Source organism: Corvus hawaiiensis, chromosome 8, assembly GCF_020740725.1.
Source record: "Corvus hawaiiensis isolate bCorHaw1 chromosome 8, bCorHaw1.pri.cur, whole genome shotgun sequence".
Classification (NCBI taxonomy): domain Eukaryota; kingdom Metazoa; phylum Chordata; class Aves; order Passeriformes; family Corvidae; genus Corvus; species Corvus hawaiiensis.
Window position 1 is genome coordinate 5,995,927 of NC_063220.1, and position 26,253 is coordinate 6,022,179.

Here is a 26,253-nt window from a genome sequence, read left to right on the forward strand (position 1 = left end):
AGTCCCACTGTTTGGCTGTTTTGTGAAATGTAACCATAGAATTTTTCCAATAAACCTGAACTTTGCCACACCTCGGGTGGCCGGTTTGTGCCTGCGGGGCCCCGACCCCCTGACCTTCACCTGGCCTGGTCTTCTCCTCCCTCCCCCATCCCGCGGAGGACCCGGGGGTTTCTCCGCAGCCTCCTCGCTCTGCCTTCCCGGGGGAAGCCGCTGGAAAGGGAAAAGGCCATGGGGCCTCTCCCCACCGCGATGCGCTGCCGGCAGCGCGGGCCGTGGCGCGGCGGCTCCGCGCCCGGGCGGAGCGTGCGGCAGCCGGACCGGGCCCGCCGGCGCCTTCCGGTGCCGCGGCTCCATGGACGCCAACCTGCGCTTCTGGAGGGCGGAGGGGCAGGTCGGGAGTGGGGATGGACGGGAGGGGATGTGGGGACGGAGCGTGGTTAGGGCAGGTCCGCAATAACGCCTCGTCTCTATTAAATGTGTCTTCCTCAGTCTTTCTTCCAGAGGTTTCTCCTCTGGGCGGACGCGTTGGATCCGCTGCTGCTCCTGAAGTCTTCCGTGAGTAGCGCGCAGGGAGGGTCGAGATGAGCGAGAGACCTCAGGGATTGTGGCTTTGCCGGGCTGTGAAATGGGGAAAATGAAATATATGAGAAATGTAGCAGTGAATGTAATGTTCTGGTGCCTAAAGGGGCTGCAAGAGAGCTGGACAAGGGCACGGAGTGATAGGACAAGGGGGAACGGCTTTAAACTGACGGAGGACAGTATTAGATTGGATATTAGGATGAAATTCTTCCCTGGGAGGGTGGGCAGGCCCTGGCACAGGGTGCCCAGAGCAGCTGGGGCTGCCCCTGGATCCCTGGCAGTGCCCAAGGCCAGGCTGGACACTGGGGCTTGGAGCAGCCTGGGACAGTGGAAGGTGTCCCTGCCCATGGCAGGGGATGGCACTGGATGAGCTTTAAGGTCCCTTCCAACCCGAGCTTAGCATTCCACAGTTCTACGATAAACAGAAATACACGTGTATGCACTTCTGTATGGGATCACATCAACCAAGGGACATTTCTAGGCACAACCATCTCAGGAGTCCTGCTCAGCCCATGGCTGCTGTGCCAGCAGTTGAATTATCCCAATAATTTAAAAGTTTCTATGATTGTCAGTTGTGTCTAGGTGTGTTCTTGCTTTCACTGGTCAGGTGAGGAACAGGTGCATCACTAGTTTCTAGGTTTGTATTTAGAGTGTTTTATAACTTACATATTGCACTCAGAATATTGAAATCTGAGGGTTTTTTGTTTGTTTTTTTTTCTCAAATGCAGAATGAAATAAAAAGCACCAGGTTATTAATACAAACCAATGAGAAGACCCTAAGTGAGCCCATACAGAATAATCAGGTATTTTTGACTGCAGTTAAAATCTTAACATAAGTGTTTAGCCATACTTAATTGTTGTTTTATGTTTTAAAATACCTACTAGTTTTAACTTTTTTAGATTAACCTTCTGTTCTGCCCTAGTGTGTGCTTTGGTGCTGTTACACAGCCCATGGGATGTGAGTGCTTTATATTCAACAGGGAGTATATGGAGAGAAATTTTATGGGAAAATATAATTTAAGGGATATATAAATATATATACTTTGTATAAAGGGAAGTTATTAGAAAAAGACATAAAATAAATTTAAAAGGAGTATTTTTCCCAGTCTCTTCTGAAATTTAATTACTGACCTAATTTTCCAACTGTTGTAGACCAAACAAGCCTTCGTGCTAAGTCTGGTAAGTTTACAAAATATTTAGAATTTTTTTTCCTTATTCAAGTATGGCAAAGATGTTCTAATTTGCTTTTTTTTTTCTTCTTTTTATTTAAGTCCAGTGTACATCCTGATACAGACAAGATAATTCCTGTTTTGTTCAGACCTCCAGGTAGGTTCCTGTAAATGAAATTCTGTGTGTGTGACTGAAGCATCAAGGGGGAATAGCTCATGGGAAATAGCTGCTGTGATAGCACAGTGACACTCTTCTCCATGTAGAAAAGCAGGTAGACTGTTCTGTTAGTTGCATTGTTATATGTGTTGAAGATTTATTTATTTATTCCTATGGTCCTGTTGAGGGATTTTTCCTAAGGATAATCTGCTCATCTAGATGGAAACACTGATCAGTTTCTGTTTCTTGTCACTGCAGAATAAGTTCCCAAATTCCTCCACATTTAATTGTCTACTATAATTTAAGTTTTTCCCTTGATGGCTGTGGCTGCTGGATGAATTTACTTTCTGGTGACAGACAGAGCATGCATGGGGTGTTGTTTAGGGAGCCAAGGCAGCACAGGTTGTTCATCAGACATAACCATACTGAGCCTATTTACTGATTATCTCCTGTGACCACTCACAACTGTGGCAGCTTCTGTTACTGCCTCACTTTTCGAATAGAGAGCTGGACTTGTGTTCAGTTATTTGGTTTCCAAGCAGCCCTGGTGAGTGGAGTTCAGGAGGGCTCTTTTTGGCTGTGAACTGTGAGCAGGGATTGTGGCTTCTTGAGTGAGGAGTGAGAGACAAAGCTTAGGGTTGAAGTTAATGGTGATGCTGGGGTTTGTGGGCAGTGTTTTTTACTTGGAGATGGAACCAGAGGGGGAAGTTAGGGGAATTTTCTAATTCATCCATCTACACTCACAGACGTTATTTTTACTGAAATAAAGTTTTCTTTCTTTATAGCTTTCATGCCCATAACTCTTCCCTTGGTGAGTAATCATAACAGATGCCAGTGTGCAGCCAGCAAGGCTTACATTTTCCATGGCCAGGGGATGGAGGGAGGGAATAGAAGTTTTGGGGCTTTATTGTAGCTTCAGTACAAGCTGTTTGAAAGATATCTGTTTCATGGGAAGTGCTGAGTAACCTGGAAATTGAGCCCTTAAAGAACCTCCCTGGAAGTCCAAAGCTGTTAGCTACCCTTCTCCAGCAGCATTCCAAGAGATTGTTCATGTGTGAAGGACAGCTTTCTGATGCAAGGTGAACTTGCTCAGCAGTTCTGAGAGCAAGGCCTCAAAAATCAACCTCAAAAATCTGGAACTGCAGTGGGAAGGAGTTGGAGCCTTGTGTTCTGTTTCAGACCCAGAATATCAGTTTTTTCTTATGTAGATAATTGGTGCATTGGCAAGTAGGAAATGGTGTTGTCAATAAATTACCAAAGATATAAAAATAAACTCTCGTTACTGTGCTCAAAAATTGCACCATTTCATTTCATGAAATTTGTAACTAATTATGTGCACGTTTATTCATTTAGATTCTTTGGGTTTGGCCTATGAGTGTACATCCTGAGATATGTCATTCCATACAGACATTACAGAATGAACTTACATGGCACTGCTAGAAACTATAATGAAAGCCTTGATGGCTGTTAAATTCATTAAGAGCACTAATAGAATTAATAGAAATACTTCTTCTTTATATTTACACTTTAATGTGCTCTCATAGATGTGGTTAGAGTCAGTGCTGGCATTAATAATAAAGATGGTTGATCAATGAAAATTAAATCAATTACTGATCCTTCTGTGAAGCTTTGGAGATTCTTAGCCTTCGTCTTATTTGATATTTTGTATTCTTATCTTGATTGACTCCGTTTTTTGAAAGTGTTACACACCTTGAGCTTGGGAGGTCAGGCCTCAAGAAAAGCTGTGGTTTATTAAAGCTGAAGTTCTTATTCACTGTCTGAATTTGAGAAGGAGCTGGGAATTAACTCCTAAAATCCTCGATCTTAGATCAGTTAGATCTAGTTTTCCTATCCCCAGCAAAACCAATCTCACCCTTTCTCAATCATTTCTTTAATTAGCCTTTTGCTACCTTAGTTATTTTATTTGCATCTATTTAAGCTTCATGGCACAAATGCATTTTTCTTTTGGGTAAGAAAGCATCTTGCTGCAATATTCTTGCACAGGTTTTGCCACCATGTGTCTGTGTGCTTTCTATTGAATAGAAAAATGAGCATGTCAGCTCTGTAACAAGAGAATGTGCTAGCCTAGAACCAAGGCTGGTGGCTTTGGGCACTGACTGGAGCCTTTGACACTGCTGCCAGTGGAACCTCAGCAGTTCTCCTGGTGCTCCTGCACCAAAAACTTCTACACTCTTCAAACCTCATTTCCTTGTGCATTTTTCCTCTTAGGTCATCATTTCATCTGTTCAGCGTGAGGCAAAGCCTTCGTTTTTTTGGCAGGTAATTGCTTCTTTCTTTCTGCTTTCACAGGTCTTCTAGTCTCCATCCTGAATTCATGTTTTCTTACAATCTCTTGTTTCTGCAGTTCGTGTTTCACACATACACCACAGCATTCACCCTGATAAATGGAAATGGCACCCCAAAGGCTGAAGTATGTGTTGATTTTTATTTCTGTAATCATCTGAATTGTACAATACCATTTTGAACTTCATTTACAGGTGTTTTATGATGTACTTATGCAGTGTGGTTTTTCTGTCCTCCTTAGGAATACTCACTTCAACGAAAGCAGCTCTTTCTTGGCTTGGGAGCTGTTTCCTATTCAGCCTGTGTTGGTGTAAGTATTTGCTCAATGATTGCCTTCCTGACAAGCTCTCCTGAGAAGGAGTAGGAACTGAGGTAACCACAGTGCCAGATACCCTTCAGGACTCTGCTCTGGTGCTCCACTCTGATGTCTTGCCACAGAACTGTTCAGAATAAGAATTCTTTCTGATCCTTTGTCAGCCATTATCTTGCTTGGCTTCCTCTGATGCTGCCTTTTGTGTCATTTTCTTTATTATTTTGCAAGCTTAGAAAACAGGTAGTGAGAGGAACTGGCCAGTGTTTACAAACACAGAGTGAGCCACTGGGGTGTTGTAGTTGATTTTTGATGTGGTGCCGTGGAGGAGATCTAACTCCAAACAAGTGGTGAAATCTGCAGGCATCAGTGCTGGACAGTGTTTGCCCAAATCCCAGGAACAGCATAGCCATGAAAATACTGCACTGGATGCAGGGAAATTAGCCTTCCAGGAGGGAGCTGACACTGTGTCCTCTGCTGGAATAGGAATTTGTGATTTCTGGAGTTTGCTACATCAGGATGAGCTCAGGTATCCTCATGACACTCATCACAAGTGTAAATGGCTCTGTAATGCCTCTCCTCACTCTCCACATGAAGCAGTGATTTTCATAAGCTGCTGGCAGAAAAATGTGATTGTCCCTGCTTCTGTTAGAGGGACTTTCACCTCTACCCATTGAGCAAAACAGCTGGCCAGGATTGCTCAGGGCTTACAGAGGTCTGGGGAGGCAGCCATGCCCATGGGTCACTGTGGGAGTGCTTCCCTTTGCCCTCCAAGGGAGACTCTAAGGGCCAGGTGGTGTCCTGGCCATTTATTCCTAAATGAAACATCCTGCAAGTGTTATTATGGGAATGTAGAATTGGGCTAAAACTGCAAGGAATCAGGAAAAATACAGAAGTAAACCAGACATCCTGTTTGGGGGAGAGAGTAGTGTGTGACACAGTGCAGTTGGATGAATGTCCAAGGACTATTAGAGGTAATTCTTTTCTTTTTTCTGTCTTTGTATTCACACTGCTGCTGTCCTCTACGTAATAATGTTGAATGCTTTTTTTATCATAATGTTTTCTCTTCTTATCTAAAAGAATGATTACAGCACCTTCATTAACTAGACAAGGTGTATATTTTGTTGGAATGTTAAACCAAGGCATTTGTTTGTTTTCATAGATGGTAACCATGTACTAAGTCACAGATTTATTTTCCTAACCTGTTACACTGAAATGCTGCACATTTTTTCAATGAAAGGTGCCTGTTTCCTCTCCATGCCTTAGGCTTTCCCTCTTATCTCCGTGAATCGTTACATGTTGAAGAGCCCATTAATGCAATTTGTTGTCAGAAAACTGCTACCTGCTCCTCTGTTTGGTGAGTAGAAACAAACTGTGCATCATGCAGCTGGTCTGAGGGCCATTTGCCTGCCTGACTGTAGAGTTTTCTTGCTCTTGCACAGGTGTGGTCTCACTGTTTCTTCTCTGGCTGCCTTTGCTGGCCCTCTCCTTTCTGTGGGAGACATCTCTCACTGTGCAGTGACCGCAACCTCATTGGATTCTTGCTGGTTTTAGTCTCAGAGCTGCAGAGCACTCTTGTGACCTTTGTACACATACCTGAAAGCACCAGGACACATGAGGAGGGCAGTAGCAGTGGCACTGACATGACCTGGTGTGGCACATCCGTGACACCAGAGTGCGACATCGCTCTGGGAGTGCAGGAAGTGAGCCGTGTTCCAGCAGGATATTATTAATCTTGCAAGGAAAGTGGGACTCAGTTCATTACCACAACAGCTCTACTGCCGTGGTGAAGTTGCACCAGGACATGTTTAAGTATTTAATGTCATTAATTGTGTTTCTGTTGCCATTATAGAAATTTAGGCCTTTCTTAAGGGAAAATTGATAAAATTAAAACACGTCATCTCCTTTGTTTCAAGTTATGTGAGATGCCTACTCAGATCTTTCTGAGGACGTACATTAGAGGTTTCTGACTTGTTTCCTTTGAAGCAGGTGTTAAATGTGCTTCCATTTTCTTAAGTGTAGAGAGAAGCCTGAGGATAATTGACTAATGCTAGTCCAGCATTTGCAAAGTGTCCTTTGGTACACGGATGTCTTTATTGAACAGCCCTACCAAAAACTAATAAAAAGAGAAATCTATTTTTTCAGGCAAGGTCAGTTTGCCAGTCTATGCCCTTCCTTTCAATGCAGGGATGCAGTCTTTACTGAAACCCTATTCCCTTCAGGGTCTTGTCTTCTGTGCTGAGCAGGGCAAAACCTAACCACAACAAAAATCCCTCTACTTTCTCTTAAGAACAAAGTTCTCATGGTTTGAGCTGGATGGAAATGATTTTATAGCTCTGAAACTGTAATGACAAAGCACCTTTTAGGACTGAAGCCTTACAGTCTCAATCCAGCTTCTGAAATAAAGATTCACATCCCAAGCAGATTTTTATGGGGCAGTCTCTTTTGAAGCTGTCACGTTATTCAGTTGTGAACTGTTGAACTGGAAATGTAAAATGCACATCATGATGAATGTTACTATTGAGACAGTCTTTTTGGATTTAATAAGCAAAATCCCCTTTAACCCTGCAGGTTTGACGAGTGCATTTACTGTGGCAATGGTGAGAAGCCCAGAATTTGATAATGGGATAGAAGTGATGGACAGGAATGGCAAGGTTGTAGGAGTGTCTAAGAAGGCTGGTGAGAAGGTAGGTGAGGGGGTGGAGAACTCTTTGATGTGACTTTCATTCCCTGCTAAGAGCAGAATGTGATGCTGAGGGTAGATAGGGTTAGATACATGGAATAAGGAATCCCACATCAGGTGCTGAATCTTTGGGCAGGCTTGGATTAGGTTTCTGGAACCAAGTTCCACAACCCTTGTGTCTTCAAGGGGTGGCTGCCTCCCCAGACCAATGTAGTGAGTACCAGAGACACTTGCACAGGCATTTCTGCTTTCCCATGTCACCTCCAGAAGGAGGTAAGACTCTTGGGTCTTCTGATGAGACACCTCAGAGAAAAGCCCTGTATTGTGGAAACAAGTGGATGAGCATAAGGATTTGGGGACAGCTGGAGAGAGAACTTCTGATTTAACACAGGCTAGTTAGGATGCCCAGAAGGTATAACCAATTGTATGAAGTTCAGCACAACTTCAAAAAAGCAAGTCTCAGCATTATTATCATGGCAGGAAAACCCATCAGTGGTTTCACCTCCCTTTTAAGGAATTTCTCACTAATAAACAGAGTATTTGTCTCTTAGTTTCCATTTAAGAAAGAATTTCTCTAATAGATGTTTTTATCCCTCATTAACCTGTTGCTTTAAACTCCAGAGTGCTCGACAGAAAAGCACTCAGGGAAGCAGGCAGTGTTTGAAGCTGCCCAGAGCACTGCTTTGACACCACTTGTTTGCTCTCTCCCTGAAGGCTGTTATGGAAACGGCATTGTCCAGAGCAGTCTTGTTTGGGACAACGTTCCTCCTGCCAGAAGTGCTCATGTACTGTGTGCAGAGGTGAGAGGCACTGCAAAGGGCTGGGGCTGCCTGGTCAGTGGTGCTCTGGTTTTCAGTCTGGCTGTTACCATTTGCCATTTGTTGGTTTGCAGTATTGCTTGCCTTGGTAGCAGGGATGATGTGGGAAGTTGCTGTTCTGCTGCTGTGATTCTTTTAGATCATTAAGTGGATCTGGTTATGTCTGAACCCATGCTTCGAGGGTCTGCAGGAGTGAGGTTTTCCTCTCTGCTCCCATGCAGGAACCATGTTTGTTCTCTCCTGACAAGCTGTTTTCCAGCACCTACCTACCTCTGGTTCCCTAACCTTGAGTTCCAATGTCTGTATCAAGGTTGTTCACAGCACTTAGCTTAGGTTTGTATTTTTAAAAGAGGTAATGTGGCACTTGAATTTGCAACTGAAGCTAGATCTCAACTTCCAAATTTTCCATGTATTGTAAACCATGTTCTTGCTTTTGCAACATTTTAAACCCCTGTATCATAGGAAGAATACATTGTATGCTTTATGAGAGGATTCTTAGCCCGCCCTGAGCTTTTGATCATGATCTTTGTCATGTAAATAGTACAGGTAGGGATCATCTCTGTCAGTTAATTTGGTATTGCCTAAATTGATTCCCTATCAGCTTAATGGACTCCTGTTACCAGAAGACAAATGCAGATGTAAAATAAAATTTTAAATATATATGTCAAGTAATAAATTTTTGCACAAGGCAAAGCAGGACTGTCCACAGGAACTAAATGTGTAAGGAAAGAGGGTAATGCAAGAAAAATCTTCATCAAAGAACTGAGACACTTTAAAGCACTAATGTACTTTCTCTCCTTTTGTCACTTGGATCTTGCTGGTTGTTTTCTTAATCTTGGCTGTCTGGGCTTGGAAAATGCTGCAGGCAAGCACAAAATAAAGGGAAAGCACGGGGAGTTAAGAGTAAGAACATAAGAAATGGAGTAAGGAAACATCTTTAGGAACCATAAACCTAGATTATGACTAATTTCAGTGTAATTTCAACCAGTAAAATAATAGCTAATGCTCTTTGTGTCACTGTCAGGTTATTTTTCAATATACTGACACACTTTTTTCAATGTCTTGGACAGAGCAAGATTTGTTAAAAATCCTCGTGCTTTGGGTCCAGTGAGAATGTTTGTGGTTACGTCAGTCCTAGCAGGGATGCTGCCAGTCTCATTTAGTATGTTCCCGCAGTGTGGGGAGGTAAGTCCTTTCACAGGAATTGATTTAGGATTATTGTGACATTAAATCAGCCTTTCAGAACTATGGCCAGCAGTCTGAAGGCCATGTATAAAAAAATCAACAGGATTAACGTGGTGCATCTAAAATGGGGCAGCAGCAGAGAGGCTGCTTGTGAAGGCCCATGTACCAGGCAGAGGCTCACAGGACTGAGTTGCATTGTGTGTTATTTATATTTACACTTTTCAATGTAGATTTATCAGACATTCACAACAGAAGCAAGCAAGGTCAGAACTAATCTTTAAGTGCTCTTTCAGCACTGTGGTCAGTCCTGCAGGAGAAAGGCAAGATGTAGATGAGAATTTTTTCTTTCACACAAAGTCAGCATGGGCTCACTGGAGAGATAAACCTGCTCACATGGGACATCTCTTCACTGTGCCTTGCTGAACTGGGAAGTGTCATCTGTTTCCTGGGAAAGAAGGCTTTCCTGGCAGGTTTTAAATGGAGGATGTAGCCCCTGAACCTTGGGCTTTGGAGAAGGCCAGATGAGAGGAGCCTTTCTGCATTTGTTTCCTCTCCCTTATCAGCACTCTGTGAATATTCTTAGCAAATCACAGACTGGGCTCTTGCAATTTTCAGTGGTTTCTTTTATTTGCCTAAACTTTCTGACATTTTAATTTTGGGGTTTTTTTTGATTTCTTGATCTCTTACGACAACAAATCAAACTGAACATAAATGAGGGGACTTTTGAGGAATTATGTACTGAGAGTAGGGCTGGTTTGTTCCCTTTCCTTCTCAATGGCTCACTCAGCCCACAGCAGAAGTTCTCCTGGGTGTCACCCAAATATATTTACAGCTGGATTTGGTGATCTTAAAGGTCTTTTCACACTTAAATGATTCTGTCATTCTATAGTGAATGGAGATAATGTCACTATTCTTAAATAATAAATATTGCTTCCCATATGTGTGCACATGTAGAAAATGTTGGAGGAGCAAAAAAACAAAGCCCCAAAACAACAAAAAATCCCTCAAATCCCCAAATAAACAAAGAGCTCTAAGTCCCAAATACTGAATGCAGTACTTGAATTTGTGCAAAGTGCAGTGCAGTAACAAGGACTTAACATTCACTTACCAGGCTGTGGTGGTGCTGATTCCCTTTTTTCCTACGTTGCAGATAAAGCGAGCAGATCTTGAACCGGAAATTTTGTCATCTACAGAAGAAACAGAGTTCTTCTACAACAGGGGAATTTAGAGCCTGGAATTTATATATAAACATGTGATCCAAGTGAACTCTGAATGCACCACTGGCATTTGTGACTGAATTGTGATTCCGTGGTGGCAAACATGCCAGATCTGGTGTACGATGGTGTGGCCTGTCAAGAGGCAGAACTTGGCAACGTGGCTTTGCCAGCCCCAGCCTGGAGCAGATAAACACACCCCACCTGATGCTGAAAAGTACAGAAAAGCACTGTAACACAGCCTTTGCCACAACCTGTGTTCTCTGCTTCCTCGGGTGATTGATTTCTTAATTAAACGACTGTTGAGTACGTAAGTTTTGTTCTGCTGCTGCAACTTCTGACACACTGCTTTCTAGGAACCCAGCTGGTGAAGGCTTTGACATCAGTACTCCTATGGGTAAAGTCCAGCTGGTTCTTCTCAGAACACTTTGTGTATTTCAGTGATCTGAAAACGCCCATTTTGAGGATGAGATGTGAGTGAGGCAGCCCCTGAAGCAATATTAGACAAAGCACCCCTGATGGCAATAGAATATTGGTTTAATTTAGTTTTTTAAAAAGTGTTCAGGAAATTAGTGTCAAACTTAACTACCAGTTGATTCCTGGCTTTCTGAAAATCCTTGAAGGAGTTGTGAGGCCTGATGCCCCTTGAGCTTTAGAACCTGTTTTTTACACTGAAGCCATGAGGAGATCCCGTGTCTTTCTGACCTTGTGATGGACAATGAGGAATTCCCACTTTTGCAGGTTGGCAGTATTTATCCATGGTAAGAAAGCTCTTTTGATATGTGGCATCATTTTGGTATGTTCGTCAGTGAGGTGATACATTTTGCTGACCCTATGAAATTATTCAGGGACCCTCAGCTGTCAGTGAAGAGCTGCAGAAAGAGCTTAGAGGAGACCCTGTGATTATGACAACATCTTCAGTGATTTTTTGGAGCCATCTCACCTACAGCCCCTGCCTATAGTTTCGTGAAGTGCTGCTAAGGCTGTGTGACAAGGACAGAAATGCATTAAATAACGTAAAATTATTTATGTGAAAGTGATTATCCTAAATGCAGCCTCCAAAGCCTGCCATAATTTAACTTCCTTGGGGCACAATACACAGGTCACTGCTCTCCTATTGCTGAAGGATTAGCTTTCGTTTTGCAGTGTGAGGAAACCAATGGTTTCCCAATCCATCATACAGGAAGAGAGCAGCATAGAGCAAAGTAAGGAAAATAGCAGGCCTGGGCTCTTGCAGGAAGAGATTCCTGCTGTGCTTTTGGCACTGAACAAAAGCAGGAAGTTTGGGGGTTGAGTTTAATTTCTTGCTTGAGTTCTGCCTTTTTTGAGCTTTCCTCTAACAACTTACTGGAGGGAAAGGTCAGATGAGGGAAGAGGAGAGAGGAGCAGCAGCACATATTAAGGACCTAGAACTAGAGGGGAACATGCTGTAAGGCTGTTCCAGGATTACCATATGGATACTGTCTGTAAGCTGGCAGAGTTTGCACTGCTCCACTGGAGGACTATAGTGAATGTTTAAAGGTAAAGGATTGTTTACACCTACCGAACTCTGCAGGCCCACTGAGCCTCTGTGGGTGATGGTCTTCAGTACATGGTAAAATCTCATCAGGGTCAACAAGATAATTGTATTGTGTCAGACCAAAAGGTCTGCTGAGCCAAACATCATCTGCTCATGGCAAGAGGTTAGAACTAGATGGTCTTTAGGGTCACTTCCAACCCAAGCCATTCCATGATTCTACCACAGGGTCAGGTGGAATAGGCTTAAGCCTCAGCCTGCCTCTCTGAGTCAAGTGTTTGTCTCCTTCCAAACCTTTAATAGCAGAGGCACAGATAACATCCTACAGTTAAATCATCTAAACCCATGTTTCTCTATTAATCCTATTTCAGTCACATACCAAAGGCAAATGCAGAAGGGGTCTGATTCCACTCTCAGTAAACATGAACTGGCACTACAGTGAAGACCTGCACTCCCCACTCCTTTTTAAAACATAATTTAAGAATGGCTAAAGTAAATGCTAGTTACATGAACCACAGTGGGAACAAGGAAAAAAACCCAAAACCTAAGAGTAGACCAAGGCCAACAAATAGAAGAGAATATATTGGTGAACTTTGGATCATCATGGTAACTAGACAAGCTATAAATTCACTGGCACCACACTTGGATGTTTTAAGCAAACTGATGTCATTACAACTCCATGAGTAAGGCTTCTGGAATAGGTCTGGTAATAGTATCTGTTATTACAGCTGCCCCTTCTCAAACTCCACCAGCTTCTTACTGAATACGTGAGTTGAAATTTGCCATATTAAAGTCAGCTCCCTCAGGATTATTAAATACCCCTTTCCCCCATTCTCATAAATGCTTCTATTGCCCTAACCAGAATTTTCCAGAAGAGGAAGGCAGGCACCTGCCATTTAAATTGTCAGCCTAGCTGACTCAGCTGCTTCCCAAATCGGGGCAGGGAAAATGCGTTGCTGAAAAGGCTCTGGCATCCTCAGCCTTGAACTAGTCCCTGAGATGAGAACTGCCAGGACCAGACACCTGACAGGCCAGAGGTACAAGTCAGGGAACAAGACTGGCACAAGCAGCAAAGCATCATGGTTGAGGGATCTGGGAAGAGTCAGCAACTACAGGAAATCTTCCCCTTTCTAATGTGGAATACATTAACAACATACCAGCCCAAGGCAGGTCTGTCTCCTGCCTTAGCTAGCCCTTGTGTTAAGAGACTGCATTAGTGGTGGAACCAGTTTAAGTTGTGGTGAATGACAACAGATGGAAGCTTTCAGCTTCAAGGAAAACAGAAGTCTTAGTACAGCACAAGATGCTGTGCCTCACCCACTCAGCTTGTCATCTTGACATGTAGGAAAATCCAGTGAGGCTTTCAGGCCCCTTTAATGTAGCTTAAAAAAAAAAATCAGCCACTCCCATGTTAAGAAATACTGAGATCAAAGCCTTTCTCAGCTGGAGCTGTGTCCCTGCTTTACCCCCAGGCCTGTAACACATCCATGCTGCTTTTCCCTTTTCCCCACATGCCGGGGGTGGAGGAAGGAAGGATGGAGGCACTGCACTGCACTGCAGCTCCTTCCCACTCAGACAGCAAACACCATGTGCTGCACTGTCACTCAGGAATGAGCTGTTGCCCAGTCTTTGGAGTCTCCTCCTGAGTCCCACATCACGCAGCAGCTCCAAGGAATGACTTCACCTGACCAGAGATGCTCTGACTCAGACTTCAGCCAGACAGCTGCCTAGGGAAGGGTGTAAAGCACTATGAGGCAGCTGGGAACTCCCTACACTGAGCTTTACAGCTTGTTTTTAATCTAGAAATCGAGCTGCTTCAATTAGCAAACCCCCAGTAGCCATTTCAGGAGCAGTCAGAGGCTAAAAGCAGAAGCAGCCAGGACGTTTAAGATGGACTCTGTCAGATGTCCTGTGTCAAGTTTTTCCAGGTTACAAATCATTACACTGCTCTCCATTGAACATTATCCCCCTCACATATTTGCCTGCAGGGGAAACAAGGCAGCTCATACCAGGAACTAAAACCACAAGGATGAAAGCAGTAAAGCAAGTAACCCAATTTAGTCAGCAAAATCTCAACTGCAGGGACTGAGTGTTGATCCTGCTCCCCTTTACAGGCCTCTGCCCTGCTCACTCTTTACCTTCCAATTTCTGCAAATGTAGTGGAGATGTTATGGCACTGGAACCATTCACCATTTTGTATTTCTCCAAGAACAGAAAGGCAGTAAGATGAAAGGTATCAATAAAAATTCCCTTTTAAACAGTCTTTGCTTCTAGGAGGAACAAAGGATGTCATCTGACTGCAAAAGAGCAACTGCACCCACAGTCTGCTTGTGTGCATCCTGGGGAAAGGGAAGCAAGAAATAAGTAGAGAAATCTTTTCCTGTTCTGACCTTGCAGATTTTTCTGGTTTATTTTAAACCTTTTTGAGAAGAAACAGTGTCAAAAGTCATTAGGAAAATGCAAGAACATTAAGACAATCCTTTGAATGCACTGAAGCTGAGGGAGGCCAATAAATCTTGTACAGTGCTGATGATAAAATCAGCAATGACAGAAGTGTCTGAACATTTCCAACCTAAATACCAAACCATAGCTCAATCCAAGTATTGCAAAACTAAGAGCTAAGGCCTGTGACTCTATGGTCACAACTATTCAAGAATAAATTTACATAAATTAAAGGCTAGACTGTTCAGGAATTTTTTAATAGGCAAAACCATGCTATGAGTCCAGCTCCTTAAGTGCAAAATTGTATTTCATCTGTGTTGCACAAACATCAGGAGATCTAATACAACACTGAGATCTTCAACTGGAACATTTCCAAAACAGAAATCAAAACAGGCATTCAAGGTTTAGTTTGCACTTGAGCTTCTCTGCTTTGTGTGGTTGTCTCTAGATACGCCTTAAGGCAGTTTGTTAGTAAGAAACGATGGGAATTTCTTCTCAGTTGCACTGTGGTGCTAAGACAGCTCGCTGAAGCAGATTCAGGTTTCCCTTGGTGAAAGAATTCCATTTCAGTGGACTTTAAAGTAGGTCCTGAATAGAATTTTCAGCATAGTTTTGCAGTTCTTCTATTGTGACTGTTTTATAGGTCCCAAAACAGAAGCAGCAATATTAAAGAACCATTAACAAAAACCATTAATGGGCAAAAGGGGAAAAAAAGCTGTAGAGCACTTACAGGTAAACAAAGGCAGTTGCAATATTTTTCTCAGAAGTTTAAATAAAATTACATGCTACTGTGCTCAGAATTTAAACTTCAGACTAAGTGTTTAAAGTAGAATTTTACACCCCTGAAAATAGGAGATTGTTCTGAAGCACTTTCATTTCCTGACTGTAATAACCACCCATTTTATACAACAGATGCCACATTCCTTAATCACATTCTAAAACAGATTTCCTTAAGGTATCATACATAGCAAAAGGACAACTCTTTTTCCAATATTGCCTGCACATAGTTATTGATGAGCTCTACCAGTTTTAGAATAGCAAACATCCAATTATTTAACCATATAAATATTGGTTACTAAAGTTTTAATCATAAGTATAAAATCTCTATGTAAAACCACATGCTACAGCCTGTCTGTACAAAGGCCAGGAAAAAGGTTATTTTTTTCTTATAACAAAGTGCTACTGCAGAATTGACTGATTTGTTGTAGACATTTCTGAACAAATACAGATTGTTTGGCTCAGAGCATTTCCCTATAAAGACTCTAAATTTTTCTCAGAAGATTGTAAAGCAGTTAGTTTCAGGCTGTTCAGTAAAAAAGGAAACAAAAAAGAAAAAAAATCTCTTGACTTATGGCTGTGCAACCAAACAAGTAGGCAAATCTTAATTTTCTCTAAACTCTTTCCCAGTTTTCACTATGACTTCAAAAGTTTCCATCTAGATTTCGTTTACACAGAGCACCATCAGACAGTACCTGTGTTACAGCCCCAGTCATTCAAGAAGCTGATGCTCTACCTGTGCTACCTGGCCATTCGAGCATTCCTCAAAAGCCCATAAGGCTTTGACTCATCTTTCTCTCCTGTGGATCAGGAATGAAGGGCCAGGTCTCTTCTCAGCTGAGAACCCCAACAACTTCCTAAATGACTCCAGCAGTATGGCAGCACTTGTCCATGACCCCCCTAGGAAGCCCCACTTCAAGCACAGTAATTGTGTATCTTATCTCTCCATCAAAGGCATGGGACGGAGTGAAAGGGGGAAAACCTCTAAGGCAGGAGTCCAAAAGAGGTGCTCACCTCACACCTGAGCTTCAAAATATCCCTTCCTTTTCATACTAAGGCTACCACATCAGATATTCCCAGACATCCTTTATTCACACCTACACTTTCAAGTAGAAAGAGAGAACTTGTCCATTTATCTGGGATTTCCAGGTTATCAGGCAGTCCAGAGCAAGAGTAGCATCTGACAGGCTGATATCCCTGGAAGCCCAGAAGGAGCACTCAGACCAGCTGCATGTTCAGGGTACCCCTGTGCAGAGATCAGCACATCCCAGCTGTGCTGGTTTCACAGCACATGTGCTGCAGCCCTGTTCCAGGCCCCAGGCAGGCAAGTCAGAGCTGCCCAGCTTCTGGAATGTACACGACAAACAACCCTGATGTCTGCCACAGCCTGGACACACTGGCCTGTGCTGCTTGGATATCCACTCTGTGGTGTGAAATACAGGAGCCACAGATATATAGTTAGAGTTGGGGAGAGATAATGACACCAGGAATGTTCCCAAATATGTCTCCGTATGTTCCCAGTCAAGCTCCAATATTCTGCATTTTATCATGGTAACTATGACATTCACTCATACCTTTAGTTTTTCAGATAAAATACCAGGTATACCTATCTGGATGGCAGAGACAGCTTTTCTGAATTGATCCATAACACTGTAGTGCATCACAATCAGATTTTGAGCATTTGCTCAGCAGCTGCTAAATGAAAAAGGAAGTTTTCTGTGGCTGGTGGAAATCGCTTTTGTTTCAGGGCCTCGGCGTTAAGGGTTGGCTTTTCATTGCCATCAGAAACTTCAGTAAGTGAGGCTAAAGTAGCCAAGATTTCTTTTGTCTTCAGAGAAATGTCCTTAAGGAGCAGAAAAACAAGCAACCATGAATATAGTATTAGATATTATAATGTTTTCACATACATTGATAAGAAACAATCAATACAGAACAAAACAGGAAATAATGATTAAAAAATAGCTCATTAAAATAAAGACCAAATCTGCTTTAAGGCAAACTTGCAACAGTTCTTCAGCCTGCTCTTGTGCCATACTAGATAAAGGGACCACAGCCACTCCTCTCCTAGCCTTACTGAGCTCTGTGACTAATTCACTCACTTGTGAAATGTCCAATATTAGATAGGGGAAGAAGTGAAAAAATGCCATCATCATAAAAATCAGGTTTTATAGCTAAGAAGCCATATTTAGCAGGACCTTTTCAAGGTATTGCCAATACTATTGGCACAGCATTGAGCAAAATCCATGCCTTGTGGAATAAAGCTGAGAAACCAGTCTTTATAATCAATAGAATTTCCGAACTTCCTTCAGCAATGTAGTTACCCAAGAGATAATGTAAACTAAGTAAGTTATCCGTAAAAACCTGCATGATGAATAAAATGCTCATTTGTAATAAGGCAGAGAGTAGAAGAGACTGGCTGATTCTCAGGACACTCTTCCTCCTACTCGCTCCTTCTGCCAAGATTTAGCAATAGAAGATAATTAGATTTAAAAATAAAATATTAACCTTAATGACTTGGCTGTCTGATTTATCTGGATCTTCTGCCGACTGAACAATTAGTTGTCCAATTTCTTTGTGAAGTTTTCCCATTGTCATTGCCTCTGTGTAAGAAAAAGAACCAAATACCACACATAAAATCACCTTTTTTGTGATACCTAGAAATGCATACGAATAACACACCAAACTGAGGAATCTCTTCATGACTGCCATTTGAAATCTGTTGGTAAAAGCAATAACCTTGTATCAACAGCCAGTACCTCTGAAGTGGCCCTAAGCAGATGATAAGGAACATAGAAGCTTTTCTTTCAAGTAGTCCCCAGTCTTCAAGTATTTAGTGCCCTGTTTTTCCAAAGACTCATCTCTCCATTCAGCTGAAAGTCTCTTCCACGTCTAACATGGATGTTACAAAAATCTCCACTGTGCATTCATTGGAAGACAAAGCACATCTTTCCAAATTCCAACTTTACCCAGTCTTCCAGGGTGGCAATAAAATTAAGACAGGAGATTACATACTGACTTTTCAAAACCTGGATGGAAGAAGGATCAAGATTGTTTGACCTACAACAAGGCTGAGCAATTACTGTCAACTCTGGAATAAACTGCCTCTAAATCCAAAATATAAACAGTGACCAACCTTTTACTACAGGGGAAACAGTAATCTCACTGTCTGCCAAATTCACGTACACATCATAGAGGTCTGATCTACTGCTCACTTCAGAGTCTGTAAATCCAGCGATGTAACCTAGAGCACAGAATTCAGCAAGATTAGGATCTTCATAAATAAAACAAAAAACCACAGTCCTACAGTCTGTTCTAAGAGTATTTGACACAATACTCATTGGACCCAGGAGGTTGCTCTCTTGATATTATCATTCAAAAAGTGTTCAGGAGATGCTTCATTTCCAAGGAGCTGAAATAATCAACTTCTAAAATTGCCTTCCACATGGATGAACTGCTAACACTACATCAAAATCACCAAGTTATCAATCTGAAATTTTAAACTCTTCCTACCTTCCTACTAAAATTACTCATTTGCAGCTTTCTCATTACAAAAATCTCTACCCTGGAGCCTCTTGTCACGAAGTCAGTATTAGACTGGAACAGAGGAATAAACCCAACAGATTTTCTTATTTATAGCATGTCAGATGAGCAAACTTGGAGCAGTTTTTCTCCATTGAAGATGCTTAGTGAGCTGTAGAAATGTTGAAGATGAGTAGTCTCCGTGCTCATGTTCTATATAAAGAAGCCTCTTAATGGCCACATGATGTGTCATAGTAACCTCTGCATAAAGCAAGGGCCTCTTCCTGGATCATGCATTAAGCACTATGCACACACAGCAGTGTGTCACACAGACCAAACTCCTACAGGTAAAGTCTACCTGTGCTTAGGAGCCACAGACTTCACTGACATCAAATAGAAGTCTGGGACTTCAGAGTTAGGAACTCAAAAAAAAAGATTGTTACTATTGATGTGCAGAAGTTGGGAAACAATGGACCTTATCAAAGTGAGCTGGTTCTGTACAACAGGAAGACTTTCAATCCCTCCAATCAAAGCATCAAAAAAGTCTCAAGGCTGCTTTGCATCTGTGATTAGGGACAGACTGATGTGGATCCACCCAAAGCCACCAGATGAACTAATTATCTTCCCACAAAGTTGTTCAGTTGATTTGCCCTTTCCAAAGCAAATTATGTTTAACTTTGATCAACAGCATTAATAGCAAAATAACCTTTTTTTCCCTCCAAAGTGCAAGACCTTGCAGCAACAGAAACTGAAATTAAATTTTAATTTTTTATTAATAAATTATCACTACCTGTGCAGGCTTTTAAGGCTTCCAGTTCCTCCTCATTTAGATGCACATATGAATGAAGAATTGACCAGTCTTGTCGATGCCACACTAAAGCAGGCAAAGTCCTAAGGGAGATTAGAGTGCAACTTGAGACATGGTAGAACTTTACTTACACTAACTAAAGCTTCACAGTAAAAATTGCATGCCATGAAAAAGAACAATTATGACTAGGTCTCATTTCGGGTATATATATGTATGTGTGAACTACAGAGATTTCAATTTATCAGTGCAAGCAGAATTTATCATTCATTCTACCATTAAATTTCTCTGAGTTGAGCAACATACAGCTAAAGAATTAAGAGGGATTTAGCAGAATTTCAATAAATAGGTTTAAGATAGATTTCTTTTTTTCCCTAAAATACGGGCTTTTCTCTCAATGAAGGTTCAAAATTTGTTGGGCTTCTGGGGGTGGGTGGGTGGGAAGGAAGAAATTGATGAAGTACCTGGTAAATTCCTGGATAGCTTCTATTCTAGGATGGTACACTACAATTCTCTTCTTTAACATCAGTGCTGTATATAAAATAACTGTTTCCATTTCAAACTGAGACACTATATCTAGAAAAGACGGGAAATAGTTTTATAGAAGATATATAGGCTAATATTACGATGTTTTTGAAGAAGCTTAATAATAATAGCACAGGTAAGAGTGTTAGCAGTGTTTACTTGAAGCATACATGAAAACAAGATTGTATTTTATGCTGTAAGAAAGGAATCAGAACAGAGACTCTGGCAGTGATTAACCTTTGATGGAGCCAGCAAGGTAAGCCTTCCGAGCATCGAAGTCCTTGCTGAGGAAGGATCCATTTTCTTCACTTTGGCAGATGCCCTTTGTAAGGACTGCAATGTAACTCTCCATCATTTTAACTGGACTTCCATGCTTCAAGTAGATTCTGTGTGAAAAGGGGAGAGTCTGGTATTTTAACTGCAATCGGTGCACCAATGTATATATGAAAAATAAAAAATTAAAAATCTTGCCAATAATATTGCTATCATAAATAGCAATATTATTGGCAAGAATTTTTATTTTGGACACCTGATTGAGGTTTTAAATACTAAACTAGAAGTCTTCCAATGCACACAAACACGTCTGTCTTTTAGAATATAAAATAACCCTGTATTCCTCTTTCAGCTTTCTATTTTATGAACGAACCAACATGGACTAAGATAGAAACACACCCCAAAGGTGTAGGCAGGTGTCCAGACAAAGGATTCTTTGCAGACTTGGAAGGTGTCTGCTTTATGAAAAAGCAACTACCACAGTAACTCCTGTTATTACATGCAGACTATGACTAGGTAGTTTTTAATTATTCATCCAAGTATCATTTGCCATTCTTCTGTACTCTGTTAAATGATGAAAGAAAGATATGTCCTTGACACTTATTACGAACCCAAAATGACACAGAAGAACCACACACCAAGAGAACTCATGCACTGTCAGCTGTCTTCCAGGAAGCAGAGAGACACTGTAACCTATTTTACAGGTTAGGATATTTCAGGAATAGCACTGAAGCTGTCAACTACACATTTTCCATGTTAGCTATAGCACAAAGCTACATCACATTTGAAACTCAATTATTATCATGCTTGGAAGAATCCACCCAGGATTTGAAATGAAGTATTAGTTGGTAAGTCAGCAACAACATGATCTACAGTGAATCTGAGTATTTCATGTATCACCAAAAAAGAACAAATCTCAGTTTTTCAGTACCCTGCAGAACTGGCAAGCCTCAAGGCATTCCCAAGTCTACATTATATATAGTAAGTCCCAAGAGCACAACAACCTCACAATTGCATCCAATTAACTGCAAAATCTCAAGGAATACTCTTGGTATCAAGAACTGGGACCAAACTAATTTGGAAACTGAAGGAAAAGCAAAATAACAAGCAGAGAGAGCATTAGAATGAGAACATGAAGGGAAGTGAGTAAACAGGACAAGGAAATTAGAAGAGGTCTTTTGGTTGGAAGAGGGCTCTCACTTCCCTAGAGGAAAAGCAAAAAGATCCCTGGGTGCTGTGCTTAGCTCAAAGGAGCTGCAAGCAGCATCTAGAAAGATCTTGTGGAGGGATGCAAGTCATTCACCATACACATGGTGACCTTTAAGTCCAGCACTGACATCTTCCCAAACATTTACACTTTTTAAACATGTATTCTCAGAGAAAATGAGTGTGAGGGTGGTGGTGTGTGTCTGGAGAAGACACACATTAAAACCCAACACACATCTGACATTCACCCAACACTTACTGCATGAACTCATGACAAGCTCAAATCAAGGATTTTTATCATCTGATTCTGTTTGGAGGACTGAGTTTCCAGCAGGTTGTTTGAACAAACACAGCACAATGAATTTAACCTTTTGCTTTGGCAAGATCTAAGCAAGCATGCACACGGCAGTACCTCAGGCCAGCTGTTATACAGACCTACAGAGGATCCTGGTGAAGGCTGCGTATTTCTCTGGGTTGAAGTCTTTGGCTGTCAGGACAATGGAGAAGTGGGTCACCTGCACATGACACAGGCACAGAAACACACAGAGCTCAGTTAATGACCCCACATGAACAGTCTTGGTCACTTTACTGTCAAGGCTCCAAGTTCCTAAGTGCAGCAATGGCCTGGATAGCAGATTTCTGATGTAACTCAGCTCCCGTACAGGCTATCTTTTGCTTAACCTACACTACAAGAGTTGCTTTCCTCTAATCTCATGAGGTTATTAAAAAACAGAAAGGTATTTTTCTTCCCTGTAGCAGGGAGGAAACTTCCAGAATTTGTTGCCAAAGAAGCTGTGGAGGCAGACAGCATCAACACATTTAGAAGGAGACTGGAAAAAAATACACAGATAGCAGGCCCACAAACAGAACTACTCTAACTTCCTCAATCAAATGATTGTGGGCTGGGAGAGTACAAGACTGAAGGTCTGCAGACAATGACCAGGCTCACGTGTCCTCCTGAAATAGCATCTCCCACTGTAACTGTTGGAGGCAGACACTTTAATTTTATTTTACTTTATTTCATAGGAAATGTAAACTTGGAGTGAGGAAAGGCAAGCAACATTCTGCTGTGGGCGTGCAAAATTTCCACATTATCTTTCTACTTAACAACATTGCATAAAACACGAAAATTGAACAGACTTAACGAACAGTTTAATAATTTTCATAACAAGGAAAAGATAGAAGATACAACTATATTTGCTGTCTTTCAGTAATCAACGCAGTGGAAAAGAAAGTACCTACATAACTCGATCCTTTGGGAAAAAAAGGCATCAAGTTCTATTGGAACAAGATTCTGGACACTATGAAACAAACTTTGTAGAGAGAAAAAAATGCTGAACTTGAAATGCAAATTAACTAGAAATAGCAGCATGAAATAGCATTTGTATATTAACATGAGGAATCTAAATTGGGTAATGAATATCTCAATCATTCTGCAATTCCATGTCTTGGTGCCAAATGAAAAGTAGACTGGTTGGACACCTGGACAGAGCTGCATCTGTGAGCACACAAGACCCTGAATCCCTTCTCTTCCTCACATTTCCCTCCACGGGAAAACACTGCTTAACCCACAGAGGAAGCTTTACAAAAGTCCTCCCTGCATTTTCCTGAAAAACTCCACCAAGTCCTACCTTTTTCAAGGCTGGAGAATCTTGAACTTCTACTGTTGTGATGTAGAACCAAGACCTTTTATACTGGCCAAATACAAACGTATGAAGCAGTTTGTTTTCATCTGTAAGGCAGCACTTTCTCAGCAACAGAGTCCTCAGGTCAGCTGTTACGGATGGATAACACCAAACCCACAAAGCATCTCCGTTGGTGTCTTTTTCTATGGTGGAAAGATGTTCACTGTGAGAATGCCAAACAGCAGCAAGGAAGTAAATTGATGGGTTAATCAGGTTTGTTTCCTGGAATCAGATTAAAATTCCACCTTACCCTGACCCTAGACATCCAGTTCTGCCACTACGGTTTAAGCCTTAAGGCACGAATTCTGATACGGTTTTTATTTTTTAAATATTAATAAATCTCCATTCTTGACCTGCTTCACGAGGTGAAAGAAGCACCAAGTTTGAATGCACATTCAACATGAGCACGGTATGGAGGAAAAAGCACCCAGACTAGCTTATTTATGATTTTCCCTATTTCTGATTTCGCAACACAAACCTCGGAAGCCGCGAATTTCAGACACTTCGGCCGAGTTGTGCACGGCTCAGCTCTGCAGCAGGCAAAGCCGGCACCCCCAGCACCGCCCGGGCCCGCGGCCTCAGCGCAGCGGGCCCCGGTACCGCCCCGGGCCGCGGCACCGCCCCCGCCCCGGCCCGGCTCCCCGGGCCCTCACCGATCAGCCCCACGGCCCGCAGCAGCTGCGCCTCCGGCTCTGCCATCTTCGCTCCGCCGCCTTCCGCCCGCCCGGGCCCGCTCCACCCTCACGGCCCCGCTCCGCCCGCCCGCCCGGGCCCGCCTCCCCGCCATTTACTGAGCGCTTCTCGCTCGCCCGCCCGCTCCCGGCGGCTTCCTGCTCTGGGACCCGCCCGCCTGCTTTCTGGCGGTAATGGGGGAAAAAAGGGTCTGGGAAAAATAGAAGTCTTTTTTGTTGTCTGCGTCACAGAATCCAAGGATGGTTCAAGTTGGAAGGGGCCACGGAGCTGAGCCGGTGCCACCGCCCTGCCCAAGCGGGTCCCCAGAGCCCTGCACTCAGCAGTGTGTCCACACGGCTTTTGGACATCTCCAGTGGGCGACACTCCACACTCTCCGTGGGCGGTCTGTCCCAATGCGTGGTCACTGCACAATACAAGTTCTTCCTTGTATTCAGGTGGAATTCCCCGTGTTCCAGTTCCTCCCCATTGCCTCTTGTATTGCTGGGCACCACCGAGCAGAGCCTGGTCCATCCTCTGACACCTCCCTTCAGGCACTGACGGACATGGATGAGACCCCTGCTTAGTTGTCTCTTCTCCAGGCTGAACAGGCCCAGCTCCCTCAGCCTTTCCCCAAGTGAGGAGCTCCAGTGCCGTCATCATCTCCGCAGCCCTCTGCTACCTCGCTTTGTAAGTCACGGGGCACGGTTCATGTGAAATGTTACACAAAAGGAGGTGGCCCTGCTGGCAACCACCTCCTGGAGTCACGGCCAGGAGTTGTACCCCTGAGCAACCCAAAACACAGACATCCCTGTGCTTCTACACAGGCTGGCTTGTGCCCAAGTGGGGACTGAGTGTGAGGAACACTCACGGAAGCAGAACAACTATTCCTGAGTAACTCCATGCATCAGGAAGCTTATTAAGAATGTAAAGAGCTTATTTGCAAGTCTGAATGATCAGTGGTACCTGAACATTGGACTCCATGATCTTAAGGGTCTTTTCCAACCTAAATGATTCTAGGAATACCATGACACTGATTAGAAGAAACTTCCAAAATAACTGGGATAACCAGAGAAGCATCAGAAACTGCTGAAGAAAACGTGCAGTTCTGGGAGAGGCCAGGCCTGTCCCTGCCTGGCTAGGGAACACACCAAAGGGCAGCCTGCCATGTGATTTTCAGGAAGTCATGAAACACACACATTTAATATATTCAACTGCCACCTAAGTAGAGACATGATGAGACAGACTATAAAAGCTGCTCCTGACACAAAATCGTCTTGATCCCAGCCTGGAGGGCTTTCAGGAACTTCAGAGAGATCCAAAAACACGGAGTGGGCTGCCCAATAGCAAATCCTGCTCTAACCCAGCAATAAATACCGGGCAGCACACCTGCAGTGCCCATCAGAGCACAGCTGTCCCCCTGAGAAGGCTGCAAGGACTTAGGACAGGCACTGGCCCCAACCACTTGGGGACAGCTGCCACCCAGACCTCAGGTAGCTGACTTTTAAATTAATTCTATGAACACAAGAAAAGGACTTGTTCGGCACTATAAATACTTTAGTGATGACTCTGCTTCATGCAGACCATACTAAAATACAGGTCTGTCATGGTTTAGGAATGGAATTCCCCAGTTTAGTGTCCCCAGTGAAACACCCCAGACCACACACCGCTCGCTCACGTCCCCCCCATCTCCTCCTGAGATAGGATGGAGAGTTGGAGATACAAAAAGGTAAAGATCACGCGTTGGGCTAAGAACAATTTACTAGAAGCAGCAATGGAGTAAGAAAACGAACAGTAAGAACAGTGCTAATAACAAGAGTGGGCGAGACAGGCGAATGATTCACTCGGGGCCCGGCGCCACCCGACCGCCCCCCGGCAAACCCCCCTGTACCCCGGTATGGTCTAAGGCTCACTCAGACAAAGGGCTTTGTGGAGCTCGCCCCGCGATCGCCTCCCGATCCCGATCCCCCTCACGGCCCCGATCTCCCCACGACCTTAGCTCAGGATCCCTTCAGGGTCCCGATCCCACTCCCGCTCCCGCTTCTTCCACGATTCCCCCACGGTCCCCTCCCGGTCCCGGTCCCGATCCCGATCCCGATCCCGATCCCGATCCCGATCCCCTCCCGGTCCCGCCTGGCGGCTCGCGCGCGCCCCGGGCGGAGCTTCCGCTTCCGCCGCCGCCGTCACGGCGCGCGCGGGCCCCTTTCCCTCCCCTTCCCTTCCCGCTCCCTCCCTTTCCGGCCGCGCGCGCCGCCTGGCTGGAGCTCGGAGCCGCCGCCGCCCCGTGAGGAGCCGCCGCCGCCGCCATCATGCCGGTGTACTTCCAGCGGCCCGAGAACGCCCTGAAGCGGGCGAACGGTCAGTGCGGGCCGCGCCCACACACACACACAGCGCTGGGTCGCCTCCCGCGCCGCTCC

At 43.5% G+C, this 26,253-nt stretch overlaps 3 protein-coding genes across 6 annotated transcripts in view; 2 read left to right on the plus strand and 1 right to left on the minus strand.

The window, feature by feature from the left end:
- Positions 1-312: 312 nt before the first annotated feature.
- On the plus strand, positions 313-10,733 carry SFXN4 (sideroflexin 4). The gene is made up of 14 exons (XM_048310787.1): positions 313-391; positions 490-555; positions 1,308-1,382; positions 1,732-1,758; positions 1,851-1,905; positions 2,691-2,716; positions 4,135-4,185; positions 4,271-4,336; positions 4,451-4,519; positions 5,786-5,876; positions 7,091-7,206; positions 7,917-8,002; positions 9,091-9,205; positions 10,356-10,733. The coding sequence occupies exons 1-14, from the start codon at positions 353-355 to the stop codon at positions 10,431-10,433; spliced, it is 960 nt and encodes a 319-aa protein (XP_048166744.1). The 5' UTR covers positions 313-352; the 3' UTR covers positions 10,434-10,733.
- Positions 10,734-14,613: 3,880 nt separating this feature from the next.
- DENND10 (DENN domain containing 10) lies at positions 14,614-23,897 on the minus strand. Its single transcript, XM_048310786.1, has 9 exons — positions 23,821-23,897; positions 23,114-23,310; positions 21,918-21,997; positions 20,241-20,389; positions 19,943-20,054; positions 19,464-19,564; positions 18,288-18,395; positions 17,660-17,754; positions 14,614-16,997 (listed from the first exon to the last, which is right to left on the minus strand). The coding sequence occupies exons 1-9, from the start codon at positions 23,864-23,866 to the stop codon at positions 16,821-16,823; spliced, it is 1,065 nt and encodes a 354-aa protein (XP_048166743.1). The 5' UTR covers positions 23,867-23,897; the 3' UTR covers positions 14,614-16,820.
- A 2,170-nt stretch (positions 23,898-26,067) lies between these two features.
- The window catches only part of EIF3A (eukaryotic translation initiation factor 3 subunit A), a 29,339-nt gene continuing 29,153 nt past the window's right edge, over positions 26,068-26,253 (plus strand). For all 4 annotated transcript variants that reach the window (XM_048310685.1, XM_048310687.1, XM_048310686.1 and 1 more), the window contains exon 1: positions 26,068-26,194. In XM_048310685.1, the coding sequence (XP_048166642.1) occupies positions 26,146-26,194 (49 nt within the window). In that variant the 5' untranslated portion in view covers positions 26,068-26,145. The remainder of the gene's footprint in view (positions 26,195-26,253) is intronic.